The following is a 15,546-nucleotide window of genomic DNA, read 5'->3' as shown; positions in this document are numbered from 1 at the left end:
CCTGCCATTTTTCCCACTAAGACTTTTGGCTTTCTGTGTGAGGAACACAAACAAACAAACAAAAAAAGCCCCAAACACAAGGTGAGAATCTGGATTATTTAAGAAATTAGTCAAAAATGACACATCAGTTCTCACTTTTTCACTTCTCTGTATGGCACTAGAGAGACGTAGCTGACTTGATATTGGATGAATACACACTTACACCCACAGGATAGTGGAATATTACAGTAAAGTAGATATTAGAGGGATGTTAAAGTGGAAAAGTTAGATAACACTAAATCCATTACTGGCCATCACATGCTCTCTATAAGTTTACACCTGCACTGTGGCTGCGTGTGAAGTCTACATACAAAGGGGGAAAAAAAGATATTTTGGAGAGGATCACCGTATGATTGAGGGAGGGACTAAAAGTGTGCATAATATTCCTTCCTCCGTGGGACTCGCTGCGAGCAGGTACAGCATCTCTGCAGTCCACCGCTCAGCTGTCACACTCAGCTGCCCAGCGCTTCCAGTTTACAGGAAACTTCTCACACCACAGTCGGGTAAGTGCAAAGTTTTATTGTACAAAAAAAAAAAAAAAAGACTGTAAATCAACTCACAGCATATGAGGATGTGTGATTGTGTGTCATTATGCTCGGAGCTCCTTTGATGCATGTAGGGTGAAAGTGTTTGGGCTTTTAAAGTTTCTGTTTTTCCCGTCAGGAATTCTCATAAAGCTTGCAGCGCGTTTTTTTTTTCTTCTTCTAATTGAGATGCGCTCTTTCCGACCTGTTTCATCTCTGCTTATGTCTGCAACTTCACTGCAGCTTTAAAAAAAAGAGCAAAGTAAAGTTGCATGCACCTTTTATTTTTTACCTCTTTTTAAAACGAACTTCACCTCAATATTTGTTCATTTTCCTTCACTTTGTGGACGTAAAAATACCTTCAAATAGCGCACTCAAATTACACAATGTATAAGTAGGACCTATTTATATAGCTAAATGCATAATCAGAGCTATATGAATGTTTTTTTTTCCCTCATCAAATCAATGACATTTAAGTAGAAGCCTAAAGATACTGCATGCATTTGAATGACAGAGCTGATTTGCACATTATTCACTTGGTGTATGGGTACTTTTTTTCCTTGAAACAAGAGCATCTGAATCTTTTTGAGCTGATGAACATCTGCAAGCATTGAGCAGTGGCTCATCTTCGCTCAGTCTGTCAGCAGCTGCCACAAACTAGATATGCCAAATTGCTTAACATATGAATGTGAGGAGGATGGGACCTGCCACTGCCCATATACACCATTCCTCCTCTAATGTAATCCTTTAGCTTGGTTTGTAGACTCTTTGGTTGAGGCTGCTTCAAGTAAACAATGTTAAGTGATAAGCAAAGCGTGTAGGAGGGAAGGAAGGAGAGGAAGAAGAAGAAGAAAGAGGAGGAGAAAGAGGAGGAGGAGGAAGAGGTGAGGCAGATGAGAGGAGGAGGCGTTTTTTTTTTTTTTCTTTTTGCACAGAAGGGAGTGATATGGTGCGGGAGAAGTGATGGAAATATTAGGCTGACAAGCTTTTGGATGGATGGATTTGCTCCAGTAGAAATCTGTTTTTCCACATAAAAATGTAGCAGTGTATTTTAAAAGAAATGCATCAAACACTCCTGACAGCCTGACAACTTAAATCAAACAAAAACTAAATGAGATGACATGATATTGTGTTTTTAAACAGTCCCAAACCACGTTTTCCACCCCCTTAACTGAGAAGCTGATGTTGCAGGTTATTGAAACCCAGCTCAAATTTCTCACTCTCCCCCTTTCTTTCTTCCTTTTTAACCCCCTTCCCTCTTCCCCCTTCTTGTCTCTCTACTCTCCCACACACCTACATATACACACACAGTAACGCACACGACCACACAGACACAGTATACACCACACACTTGCACGCAAAGTGTAAACAGCGTGTGATAGATAGGTCACTCCACCCTGCCTCGTCTGTTTGCGTGTTGATCCCTTCAGCAGGCCCTGCTTCTCCTGTCCACAGCGTCCGTGATGAGTTACTACATGGATCCAGTTTCTTCCTACCCGGCCCTTCACCCCTGTGACCGTCTGGGCGCAATGGTAAGACCTCCCTCGTAAATTACCTCAGCGTTAAGGCTGCCTCAGCTACCTGCCACACAGCCGGCCCGAACCGTGAGGGAATGAGTGTGTGTGTGTGTGTGTGTGTGTGTGTGTCTGCTCAGCCACATGGCAGTGCAGGAATGCGTGCAGGAGGTGCATAAGAGCAGTGTGCTCCTATGTGTGTTAGTAACTCTGGATCTCATCACCCCACAGGAACACACTCTATCTGAACATTTTTTCCCGTTGAGTTCAGTCCACCAGAGTTACACTAATAACACCTGCATCTGTACATGCTGTTCCTCGTGATTTCATCAAAAGTTAGGAAACAAAACTGTTGAACAAGATCATTTTCAACAAGGCTGTGAAATCGCCACCATGGACTCCTCTGTGTTACACAACCACCCTGTGCTAAGATGCATTTCTCTTTAGCAAGTAATATCGTAAACATTGAGACCTGTAGGCCACCAACCTTGCCACTAACCAATCAAATTGGAGTCAGACCATACCTACCAAATAACACTTTTCTCAGCTAAGCCACCCGCACACTGCTTTGCAGCAGTCTGTTTGCAAGAACACCAAGGCTCTTAACGCTTTCCAAATGAGAGAGCTGAATACAGAATCAGAGACAGTGGTAGCCTGGAACATTGGGATTCCTGTCAGATGAGCATTTGAAGGGTGAAGGCCAAGGAGCGGCGAAATAAATGCCTCCATTTGTATGCAGAGCGCCGGCACATTAGGATAAGAGACTGAGGTTATATGCAAATGGCAACCCCACCCTGGCCTGATAGAAAACATAGAAGGATACAGCTCCCTGGGTCCTAATTGGCTCAGGTGGTGGGGCTTGCCTTTGAAATTGAGACTACTGTATACCAGGGCAGACTTGGTCAAAAGGTGAACCTGGGTCACCTCTGTGGTTCTACGTATTCTCTTGAATTTACATGAATTATCAGCAAAAAGCAGCAGGACCTGATGTGTTTACACTTTAGTGACTGTCATTGTCAAATATGCTTCAGAAAGACTGCATGCGGAGAACAGTGCAACATATTCAGGGTTTCCAAGTAGACTTAAAAAAATGCCAGAAGTCATCGATTGCAAAGGTGATCTTAGTTTAAAACTATACAACAGACTGTATGGCTTCTTTATGTAACATATCAAACTCATTTTCTTCAGAACACTCCTCCTTACACAGCTTTGGGTTTTGAACGGCATGCAGTCAACCTTGTGATTTAGTATTCTTCAAAGTAATCATAAATAAAAATGACAGCATCTTACTGCAGAGAGAGACTCTGTGTCTGAAATCAGTCTCTTGTTCACTCATTCATTACCTCTTACGTTGTAGTAGCCATTTATTAATCAGCATCATAATTGCATTATCCAGGACTGGTGTATAGTTTTCACATCTATAAAATGTGTCGCATTGCATTGTGGGATTCATAGCAGAAATGAATACAAATGGAATGAGCACTACTTTTTGTGAAATGGAGAATGTACTGTATAGTGCATACCTTTTACAAATGTAGTCCAAATTTGAGGCACACAATGTACAAATAATAAAAAGCACAAACCTAGAGTATATATATTCCAATCAATCAGATTATTTAAATTTGTATTTGAGAGGACTGGATTATTACACTGAGGAAAAAATGTGCAGTCAATGTGCCAGTTTAATCAGACCTCAAAGAAGAGAAATGTACATCTGCCTTGCTGATTACTGTAATGTTGTAACCTGATTTTTATTGTTCTTGTTTTTATTGTTAAAACTTGTGGACGTTTTTTAAAGGTTTTGCTGCCACAATAGGTTCTCCTACATGCTTGGAAGTGAAGTGGTATTCAGTTAGTTGCAATGAAGTGACCAGCCAAGGCAGTTTCTTTGAAACTACAATGCCATACATAATAAAATTCAAAACAGCATAGGCCTATGTACTAAAAATACAGAGTAAATTCATGAAATGAAGACCTGGTACACAAAGGTTCACCAAATGCCTGTCTAAACAGATACGTCCTTAGGTCCCCTTTAAAAGAATCCACGGTATCAGCAGACCGCAAGGTTGCTGGGCGGAGCAAAGCTTTATCCAGGGGTCTTATTGTTAATATGACTCAGATATCTAATTGAAAATGTTAATTTGTGGAATCTAAATTTGTACAAATAGTAGTTATACTCTAGTAAAGTTCAAATTGAAAAAAGCATGTGAGTTTGTCGCTAGCATTGTAGACTGACCTCCGCATTAAAAGTTATCCTACATTTGAACTGATCAAAGAATATTATGGTGTCAATGCAATCTCTCCTGTTATCTATGTTATCTATCTATGTTATCTATCTGTCTAATCCATAAATAATCCATGTGGCTCCCTTCATGCCTATCTAACTTTTTCCCCCTCGCTGACGGGACTGATAGGAGAAGGCAGCATCCCACGCAAACCTCTAAAGTACCTCGTAAACCGACCTTCCTGATCCTCCAGTCATGTTTGCCATCCATAAAGCTGGCCAGCTACTGATAAATGCCGTTGTGCTTTAAAAGGGGCTGCTTATCAGATTGCCGGTCACACTATCAGCCAGTCTGTCAGTTACACATATGATGTATAACGTTTGACAGTCCAATATCCCTCGTATTGGAGGCTAGCTGAAGTGCTGCTTTAAGAGTGTAAGTTAAAAATATGAAATAATCAGTTCTTGCTCTCCGAAATAAACAAATACTCTTTCTTAGTATTCATATTTTATTATAAAAACAACTTCTATAACACTTGCTTGCACTTGCTGGTAAGTTAACAGAAGCCTGTTACAGGTAGTTAGAGAATTTTCTCAGAAGGGTGACCTTGTGAGAAAATTCTTGATCGCCCGTTCACATCACTTTCCAACAGAAACCGCCAACAATATCTATTCAGGGTTTTGTTTGTTGTCAAATGGTTGGTTTTGATATGCTAAAAATGGCCAAGCGGCTATCTTCTTCTCTACTATCTCTTGTATACACATAGAATTTCATATCATTGCTAGCTCCCCCGTCAAGTGCTGACTTCAGACTTCCCCTTTAGTGCGGCCTCTTACGTGACCATTTCTGTGATAAGCAGGATAAAACAACACAGCAGAGATAAACTGAATGAGTCAAATTTAGCTGCAAGGGTTATCTGTGCAGGAAAACAATGAAAAAAATGTTTTCAAAATCCAAGGTTACACGGCCAAAGCCACTGGATAGTTTCTCCAGTTGCTTTCAGCTTGATCTATCACTACATCCCCAGGCGCAGAAATAAATGTTTTTCATTGGTTAACAAATAAAACTCTGGCTAAACTTATTTTTACATAAAAAACACTGTTTTGTTTTCAGAACAGTAAAAACTGGCAAGTTGTACAGCCACTCCAATGGTGTGATCTTGTGCTTGGAATTCAAGCTGTTCCAGCTATTGAAATCATTAATTTTATTGCTTGAGTTTCATCCAAACCTCTTTTTTTTTCTTTTTTTGTTATGCTAGTTGAGCTAAATTTACATCACAAGATAAAAAAGACCCAATCAATTATTGCCAGACACACTAACTGTGCCCTTGCTACATATCTTGCCATGTCTTGGCATCATACATTACAAGTTTCCAATATAACAGGTCCCCATTCGTAGTTTGTGTGTTTTTTTCTTTACTTTCACATATTAGTTTCACATCTCTGAGGTGTGGAATACTACTATTCAGCAGCTCCCCTAAGCAGATAAAACCAAGCACACAAAAGTAAATCTAACACTGTGCATCTTTTCCATGCTGCTCAGTTGAATTTAGCTAAACCATACTGTGTGTTGTGTTGGTTCTAGAGGCAAAGTGGAGGGGTGGCAATGGGCCCTCACACCCAGTTCCCAGGTGTGGTTCACCCTCAGCAGCAGTACTACCCATCACAGCCCCTTTATATCCAGGATATAACCCTACAGGAGGTACCCAATGGACACGATGTGTGCCCTACAGGTAAGAACTGGACACAGACAGTCTGACTTCAAACATGGCTATGGTATTGAGACCAAATTCAATTCAAATTTATTCAGTCATGGACAGTATTTACAAGTACACTGTATTTGTGAATTATTTTGATCATAACATGACAATATTTTAATTTGGTATGGTATATTTTTGTGTCATCTCTTCTACTTGTGTAACTTAGAACTTGTAACTTGTGTAAAATCAAGATTTTAATTTGTGTTAACCTTCTTTGACCCTTATACTGTGTATACCCCCATAATGATCCACAACTAGTCAATAGTTCATTATACTGTTTATGCCTCATAATGATCCCAAACTAGTCAATTCAATAGTTCATTGTGAATAAACAACTTAGAGCAAACAAAAGACTTTGTGTTAACTGGATTTCTAAATGGACAATCAGTCACACTCTCACTGTTGACACACACATTTAAACTCCTTCTTTTAGTTTTTGAGAACAGACAAATGCAATTTCAACTTGTTGGCTGATGTTGGTGATGTTGACCCTGAGGCCAATGCCTTTACCAGACGCCCCTACCCTCCTCTCTTTTTCTCTTCATCCGTCTCCTTCTTTTGTTCCAGGGACAACCAAATGCCCTGCATTTTCTTGCTTCCAACCCTCTCTAGCTTTTACTTTCACTTTTTTTTTTTTTTCAATTGAGTTTTATTTTAAGCTGGAACATTCCTTCCAGTGCATTTGCCTGTGTTTGACTCTGGCCTCTACACGTCCTCAAAAGTGATTGATGCTAGTGGACTGGGACGCACGCCACGGGAGTAGGGTAGAGGTGCTGGGGGGCACAAGCTTTCTTCCGTCACCTCCCTGAGCTAGATGCAGGGGGGCAAGACAGGGGGCCAAAGGCCGGCCATCTTTTTCCCAAGCCTCTGGTTCGGTCTCTGGAGAGGTGGAGGGGGGCTAAGTGTGCATGTGTGTGTGTATGAGAGGGAGTCAGGATTTGATGGGATTTGCTGATGTTTGTTGCCAGAGACACACTCCTTTGGAGCCCTCATTTCATTGCTCCCAGCGCTAAACCGTTGACATAAACATTGCTGAGCGGAAAAAAATGACCGAGCGTTGACCCTTTTTTTTTTTTTTTTTTTTTTTCTCATCCTTCTCCTAAATCCTACGCTATGCAGAGCACAGGTCTAAGAACATTTGTGCCACCTGGAGATGTTGTTACAGTCATTTAGCTCCTGTTGGTGTCATATATAGCTGCTGAAGTTTTAGTGCTACCAGCATATGGCGTTATGAGTCTATGCTAACCTCAAAAGCAGCACATAACCTCTGACACAATCTTCACACCCTGTAGCCGTTGCGTTGACTCATTTCTCTCAAACAGAAACGACAGTCACTCCTCGAATCGTCCATATCTAATTTGTATATTACAAACTGAGGTACAACCAATGACAGCTTCTTCCTGCTGTGTAAGTGATTTTATTTCACTTCACTGATTTCTACTTACATGTGCATCACCATTCATTCTTTAACCACTGAGGTTTTGCTCGTTTTATGATGATCTTTTTTGCACGTTAGCAGTGAAGAAGTATTTAATCAACCAGGAGGCATCTAAGTCAATCAAATGAAGATTCTCTGGAATAAGATGAGTTTATTCTGTTGGATTCTGGTGTGCAGTACATTCATCAAAATTAATGCAGTATGTGTTTATACTAAATTCCTAAACTAGCAATAACTCTATTTTTAATCACTTGGGAGCAGCAGAAACAAGTTGTGAACACTGAAATATTATCATCTTTTAAGTTGAACTTGTTAGCCTATTGTTGCTTACTTATACTTCCAGCAGGTACAGAGCAACATTATAATTCACTTGGAGTAATTTTTCTGAACACCTGGCAGAAATTCACTCTCTTTCAGCTCCGTTTTTGGTCTCTACCAATTAGGGACATTTCTTCCTTAAATACTATAATACTAATAAAGTAAGAATTAGACTGAGACAAGTTTGAAACAACAAGTTTTTTAAACAAAATTAGTGTTGCCACTGACGGTGACGACGCGGCAGACTCGCCGCTCGGGCCCGGTGCTTCTGCCATGGTGAGTGTGTTGTCTCATGTTTGTGACTGTGCGCACATCTGAGCGAGACAGAACGTTTGTTGTTTGTTTTGAAGCGAATTTCTATCGAAGCAGAGTTGTCTTCATGGAGTTCGTTCTTGCTGGCAGAAACACACGAACAGCCAATCAGCTTATACAGTGAGAAGCCGGGAGGAGCGTAGAGGCGGCCGCTATGTAGCGGAAACTGGAACCGTTAGTATAGTAATCCATGGTAGCACCGTCTTGTCGAATTTCTAGTACAGTAGGAACCAGTACGATTTGGCAGGGTACCTTGGGTACCGTGGGTATCGTGCAACTCTAGAAGAAAGTGTAAAAGTAAAGTTGTAGGCCAGACAGCTAAACAATGAGTTGAAAGCGACCACTTTTCCATTTGATAGTTGTTATAAAAATGATTAATTATAGCTGCTTTTTTAAGTTGAACCTACTCTGAAATTGAAATTCAATAGGCAAATCAGTCACTACAAAATTACTGTAATCACTAAATAAACATAAAACCAGTTTCTGCTTAAAGCACTACAGGTAAGTCCTTAGTTGACAACATTCCTAACTGCCTCACAAACTGAATCCACTCTCTTGGTTATTGGGGTTGATATATTTTATTTAAGTTTGAAAGTTAACAAGCTTGAGTCGCTTCTTCGAGAATGGATTGGGTGTTGTTAAAATGAAATGTGCTAGTGTGAGAAAGAAAGAGTACAGAGCAGATGTGAGGTGGGGACGTTGGACGTTAAAGGAGCATCGCATGTTTGGCTCAGAGCCCAATGTCACACACACTGCTTCCTGACAACAGCCATGCCATGGTGATGTTTACACTAACCCAGCTTCACTATCCAACACTCACACTGCAGGGCCTGTTGTAAACTCCCATTGTGGAAATTCACTATGTGTGTGCGTGCCTGTGTGTGTGTGGGAAAAAAAAACACAGTGAGTGTGTATTTCTGTGCGATCTCATTCAAATCCAGGCACAGATATCACAAACATGAATACACACTCCACCAACATCCTGCAGTGATGCACACTCCACGTATTCATTCATTAAAATCACACCCTGCACTCTGGTGTGTATTGTATTACTGCATCCTCCCATTCAGTAAAGCAGACGCACACACACACACACACAGACATACACACACATACACGTCCACTCCCAGGCACTCACGAGTTCACTGTACATTTAAACATGCCCTCCCATTTAGTACACGCAGACACAGCTGTGATCTGGCACTCAGGGACCATTGGGCTGTTTTATTTGATGTGATTTGACAGCTGGACAGTTGGAAGAGGAGGGGAACGGGGTGGAAAGCAAAGTAGAGTGGGCGGAATACAGTTTGAGGAGAGAAGACGGTTAAGGAGAGGGATAAGTCACAGGACTGGGACTGCCGTTGGTGGGTGGGTGGGAGGAGAGGAGACGAGGGGAGGAGGATCTGAGATGTGGAGCCTAGAGAGGGGGAGACGGAGGAGAGGGGGGCTTTCGCCTCTGATGAGGGGCACGTCCTCACGGGCGCAGGCCCATTTTTTATTTCTAAAAGTAAACAGGCAGCCTGCGGGGGTCTGGGGGGTTATGGGAAAGGAGGAAACAGTGATGCTAATCAGGCCGGCGCACACTTCCCCCTCCAACAATAAAACAAAACAAGAGTGGAAACACGGAAAAGCGACAGACAACTGTGGAGGAATGGGTTACACTGCTGCCATGGTCCTAGATTTGAACTGCATAGTGGTGGTGATAGTTCTGAGACAAGAGGTGTTAGTCAATAAATAGGGGAAAGAGACATTCTGTTCCTATTACACTGTACATTTGTAGGGTTTGAAGTATTTTTAGAAGTTAGACTTCTGAGAAGTGGTTGTATTGTGCATTGAAATTGGGAATTTACAGCACAGTCACTCTGGAATTTCTATCCCATAACTCAAAGTACTGCTTTGATGGACTAAAAAGAAACCATCTCAGAGATTAATATCTGTTGAATATATATTTTTTCTTTTGATAACCACTAAGTTTAAAAAAAAATAAAAAATACTCTTGACCTTATAAGAAATGTCTCATCATTTTCCCGTCACTAAAAGCTTTGTCCCCTACTTTCCTGTTTGAGGAGATGCTCTGCTCTAGAGCATCAGCCAAAATAACCGATTTTTAAAGTTGCCTTTCCCAGAGTTGTGCGGAGTTTTATTTCGAGGAAGTGTTCATGTGGTAAGTTCCTCTCGATAGCGCGGTGACTAATTACAAACCACTTCAGTTGGAGAACATGCAGTTCTGAAACACATGCAATCACTGACGGGTGATGATGCAACAGATGCCAGCTCATCAGGAAAGGTGGTGCTTTAATGAATCCTAAGAGGGACCTCCCATTGTTTTAATGTTTATATCATGAGCTTAGCAATATTCACAGACTGTTAACTACAATGAGTGTACACCGGTAATGGTAAGAGTGAGCACCTCTTACTGTGTCTTGTAATGTGCGTTCATAGTTGAATTAAGTCCATCTTATCGTAGCTGAAGGTCAATGTGCTTTTATACAACGATTGAGAAAATACAACAACCAGCAACTATATTTCCATTATCTTTTCACAGTGTAGTGAGTGTTGCTGCCTACTATAATGTACAGGCTTCATTTATTCAGTGGGATGTATTCTCCCTTCAGCTTCTGAGACTATAGCGGAGCTTTATCTAAGAGCACGGCGGTAACAGAAAGGAGGGAGGGCAAGACGAGAAGAGGGAGGTCTGGGAGGCAAAGAGACTCGGAGGGGGGTGGGGATAATTGAATTATCTGCACAATGGAGTGATGGGGGGCACGTGGTGCCGCTAATGGAGGAAGAGATGTCCTTTTTAGCGAAGCTAATTGTTCAGAAAAGAGCTGAGCCTTTGTTCAGGGAGGCCCTGCTACTTTCCCAGTGCACTTACACATGCACACATTTTACCAGAGCGCACACACACACACACACACAAACACACACACACACACACACGCGCTCTCAGAGGAGATTTTGGAATGTGTGGAACAAGAGAGACACGGTACACATGCATGAGCGCACACACACATACACACACACACACACAGAGAGAGATACACCTCTCCTGTCCCAGCTAACCCTCTGATCTCAGCAGGAGTGCTTCCAGCCTGTGGCACCTTCAGGCAGCATCTAGCACAGATAGAGCTGAGAGTGAGCTACTAGACAGAGGCCACAAGGGCCCCACTGTTTTACTGTTTTACTGTCTGCTCCCTCTGTGTGTGTGGGTGTGTGTGTTTGTGTGTGTGTGTGTGTGAGTGAGTGAGTCGAGTGTCTGTAAATGAGTGACTGATTGATTACACTCTAAACACTGTCCATTCACACGACATACTAAACGTGTCAGGCCTCTGAGATCATCCTTTCAGATTTTATGTCCGTAAATATGAAAGAAGCATTCGGAATCAAAACACTCAAAGCAGCCGAAACTGTTGTGACTTGCTGCGATAGCACCGACATCAAACACAAATATCACTTGACAGCTGTATAGATTGCTCCAAATCGAATAACCTTTCAGTTAACTCTGTGAAAAGTAGCAGGTGCAACGGTTACATCTGAAGATTATACACAGGCAGACAACACAGATGTGTCAGCCAGAGACAGACAGCAAGCAGGCGAGAGACAGCGCTGCTTTAGCTGGAGGTGCTATACTGCAACACAAATGAGTAAAGCCGGCTAACTGTCAAAACCATGGCAACAGCAGGTGAAGAGACGAAACACTGAAACCAAAACTTGTTTGATCTGGGACATGTGTCCTCCAGTGTACTGGTACATACACTGGCTGTTTTTAGTGTAAGACAATTAACAATCCCTCTGTCCAAATAGGAAATGACACAGTTTGTTTCAACAATAGCTGTTTTTTTTGTTTTTTTTTGGGTTATGTATTGTGCAAAACGTTGACACAAGCAGTTCCTACAGTAGACATGGCGATCTCTGAGAAGATAAGCCGAATGTTTCGTTTTTTTCTTTTCTTTTCTTTTCTTTTCTTTTCTTTTCTTTTTTTTGTTGTTGTTTGGAAATCATTCTTTTCATGTCAGCCTGCTGTTCTTAAAAATGTGTTCATGTCTTCAGGGTCATTGTACAGCAGGCTGTCTAAGCAATAGAAATGGTCAGTGCCCTGAGAAACAGCAACATAGTGTTATGAGATACAAAAACATAAATAATATTCAGTCGTTTCCTGGCAACAGGAATTTAAAGCAGCAATGATTTTTGTAGTCATTCCATCAGCAAAGTCGTTGTTTACTTTATTCACAATTCCACCTGCATAATCCTGTTTGCATCACATTAGATTAGGTTTACATCCTGGAAATGAAATGCTCAAACTAAAATGTAATGCTTTATATGAAAAAAAATATGATGTAAAGAAGTCAACACAAGCAGAAGAAAACCCACATTGAAATGGGCTACAGTGACGCCAGCCCAGATATTAGTCAGCAACACCATTAAACCTCTAATGGCTGCCCTTCGGCACAAAAGGACCCGGGCTGTCCTTTTAAGAATAGATACGAGGGAGTTCATTAACAGAAAACAAAGAGGTCCAGTCAGAGGGTGAGGGACTTACTGACTGAGATGAAGTGAGAGGTACCGTTCCCCCTTCCATCCTTCTCCCCCCTCCACTTTGCCCCTGGTGAGGCAACTCCTCTCACCGCAGAACCCACCAGCACTCTTCCCAGACGAGGCTCCTATCAGGCCAATGAAACCTGATCCAGGGCTGCTAATGGAGCCGGTGAAGTACCACCGGTTTGAAAATCCATGTGTGATCAATATCCCTGGCTCCCCAGCCTGCATACACATTGCACATACAGTACATGCAGCAGTATCATATTGACGTGCGTTGTAGGTTGTGCCATATGACTCACTCTAACAAGGTTGCTTATGATATGTGGAAAAAAGAGGGTTGATGTCTTATACTAACCCATTCGGACTGTTAAATTAATGAAATACCTGAGTCTATGATGTTTCTGTACTACTGTTCGGTATGTATGCTGAAGATTTGTTTTTCTCACATTTGTTAAAAGCAGTCGATCCAGTAGGTTCTTGTGTGAGACTCATTGTTATATTCTGTAATTACTGTTTCAGTTGCCATGGGAGGCTAGGCTATAGTGGATTGCTCAAAGTGGAGCCTTACTGTGGCTAAAAAGCCTAGTCTTTCTTTTGTGTTTGTTCTTTTCCAATGGCAGAACAAAATCTTGATTAAATTTCCAGTAAGCCATGGACATTGTTCCTGATGATTGTTGATAAGGAAGCACAAAAATCTAAAACAAAGCAATGCACAAACTGCCATGTTCAAACTGAATTTTTATTGATAGTCTTGATGGCAGACAACCCAGTTTGATTTGTTAATCCATGCACTATATAGGCCTATATATCATATATCAGTTTGCATACGTAATATTGTACCTATTTGCAAACATGTAGGCTACTCGACACAGCTGTGTAAGAAAAAACAAAAAGAAGACTTTTATTGATCAGCACAAGGTGAACAGGAAATACTCTGAGGTGTTTATGAGGGTGAGTTACAAGTTATGAGGAAGCCTGGACCTGCAGAATATAGGACACAGTCTCTCGTTTTAGCTCGTAGTTAACGGTTCTTCACAGACAGACTACAGCCAAACTTGTTGGTAAGCAGCTATTTTAAGATCTAAAACATCTCCAAAGACAGATTGCTTTCTTACTCACTCCCATGTTCCTAAAATCTTCCAAAAAAGGGACTGCACAAATGTGTCAAATACGGCAATTATATTGTACCCCTCCTTCCCTTAGAATGCTTGTTACATTCCAGTACAACTCAATTAGGGACCTTACATAGTTTGATCTGTGAGTTAATTATATTTTAAAAACTTGATTGTTTCTTTTTTTTTACCATGGAAAATTGTATTGAATGAAGTGTTTGTTGTCATATTTGGGTAGAAATGTGAGTAAGGATTGCTTCATTTCTTTCTCACGCTTCCCAGCAGCTCTCACCTCTCCATAGTGTTTCTCATCGCTGTAAAACATGAAGACTCCTCAGTGCGTCTGATGACGTGCGGGGTCTTAGTACTTGCGGGTTCTCACAGACACGGGGGGTGCTATTAGTGCGTGCGTGTATGTGTGTGTGTGTGTAGGGGTGAGGAGGGGGGCATTGTAATTGAATTGTGAATCAACTGGCAAGTCAGCCTCTTAAACACCGCCCCCTTTCAGCTGTCGTCGCACTCCGGCTCTGTAATGCAACGCCCATAGCCAGAGATAGAGAGGAAGGAGTGAGTGTGTGAGTGAGTGAGTAAGAAAGAACGAGGAAAAGAGGGAGTGTGTGTACATGTACCGGAGAGGGAGAGAGGGAAAGAGAAAATAAGTTAGGAGTAAAAGAAGCTGAATTATTTTTGTTGTTTTTTTTATAGTGGGAGAGGAGAGGTAAAAAAAAATATATAATTAGAATTGACCGGGGCGCCTAAGGAAGAGACGATTTCTCCTTATATTGTGTTTTTTGGAGCTGTTAGAATAAAAGAGGGACGCGGCGTTATTAGATCAAATTGATCTGATGATCATGACGGCAGCTGTCGATATGAAACCGACGTTAACAATCATAAAGGCTGAAAAAATGGACGGTGAGTAACATCAACTCTTCTGTGACAGCTAACACGAGACTAACATTACTCCCTGAATGTTTCCTTGTAACGTAACCAGCTGGTGGCAGATTGCGTTCATGTTAAACACAGTGATGATTCTTGGTAATTAGATGCGCTGAGAGGAACATAACGTCCTGAGCGTATAGTGTGAAGACGGTGTCGGTTGCTCAATTTTGGACAACACGCAACACTTGAAAAAAAAAAAATGCAATCACGCCGGAGCCCAGTCATGCAATGGACCCGTGTTTTACTTATTTGGATTGAATGAATCAGGCTCTGACTGGTGTTTGCCTTTTGATATAATTTACAATATGATGATGTCTGTGAAACAAGGGCCATTATGACAAAGTTTAGGACAAAAGTAGACGTCATGTAGGGAAATTACAACATAGTAACCTCAATGTTTTAGTTCATATTCTGTCATGTTTCTGACACGTGTTTTAAAATCACTTTTTCAGATGAGCTTTTTTTTGAGATTCTTGTTTTGGTGAAGTTTTGTCCATATTTTGTTTTGGATGTCTGTTGCTCAAATTGACGAAATGCTTTGTAGTTCTGATGCACAAGTGATATCCCTCTATTTCATCCTGCTTTGATCTCACTGGGGATCTGTCTCCATCTCCTCTCTCTCCCATCTGAGCACCCATCACTGACCTCTATATTCAGTGCCACACTGGGGAGAGCCAGGGCATTCTGCCCAGGCCGGCATGGGAGAATGGCAGTAGTGCCTAATCACTCCCCTCCCCGCCAACCCCACTGTCTCCTCCACCTCCCTCCTTCCCTACCACCCCCTCCTCCGCAGTGGTTGAAACTGACTTTCCAGAGGGAAGGAGAGG

General features: G+C 41.7%; 1 protein-coding gene across 5 annotated transcripts in view; it reads left to right on the top strand.

The window, feature by feature from the left end:
- Positions 1–439: 439 nt before the first annotated feature.
- The window catches only part of ets1 (v-ets avian erythroblastosis virus E26 oncogene homolog 1), a 37,305-nt gene continuing 22,198 nt past the window's right edge, over positions 440–15,546 (top strand). The window contains exons 1-3 of one of the 5 annotated variants that reach the window (XM_019265320.2): positions 440–542; positions 1,875–2,095; positions 5,887–6,034. In XM_019265320.2, coding sequence (XP_019120865.1) covers positions 2,027–2,095; positions 5,887–6,034 — 217 coding nt within the window. In that variant the 5' untranslated portion in view covers positions 440–542; positions 1,875–2,026. Of the gene's footprint in view, positions 543–1,874; positions 2,096–5,886; positions 6,035–14,285; positions 14,693–15,546 lie in introns of those variants that run through there. The other 4 variants (XM_019265321.2, XM_027280260.1, XM_019265322.2 and 1 more) reach the window with 4 other exon arrangements.

The sequence above is a fragment of the Larimichthys crocea genome, chromosome VII (assembly GCF_000972845.2).
Source record: "Larimichthys crocea isolate SSNF chromosome VII, L_crocea_2.0, whole genome shotgun sequence".
In the NCBI taxonomy this organism is placed as follows: Eukaryota; Metazoa; Chordata; class Actinopteri; family Sciaenidae; genus Larimichthys; species Larimichthys crocea.
This window is presented reverse-complemented; position numbering and strand designations above follow the sequence as displayed.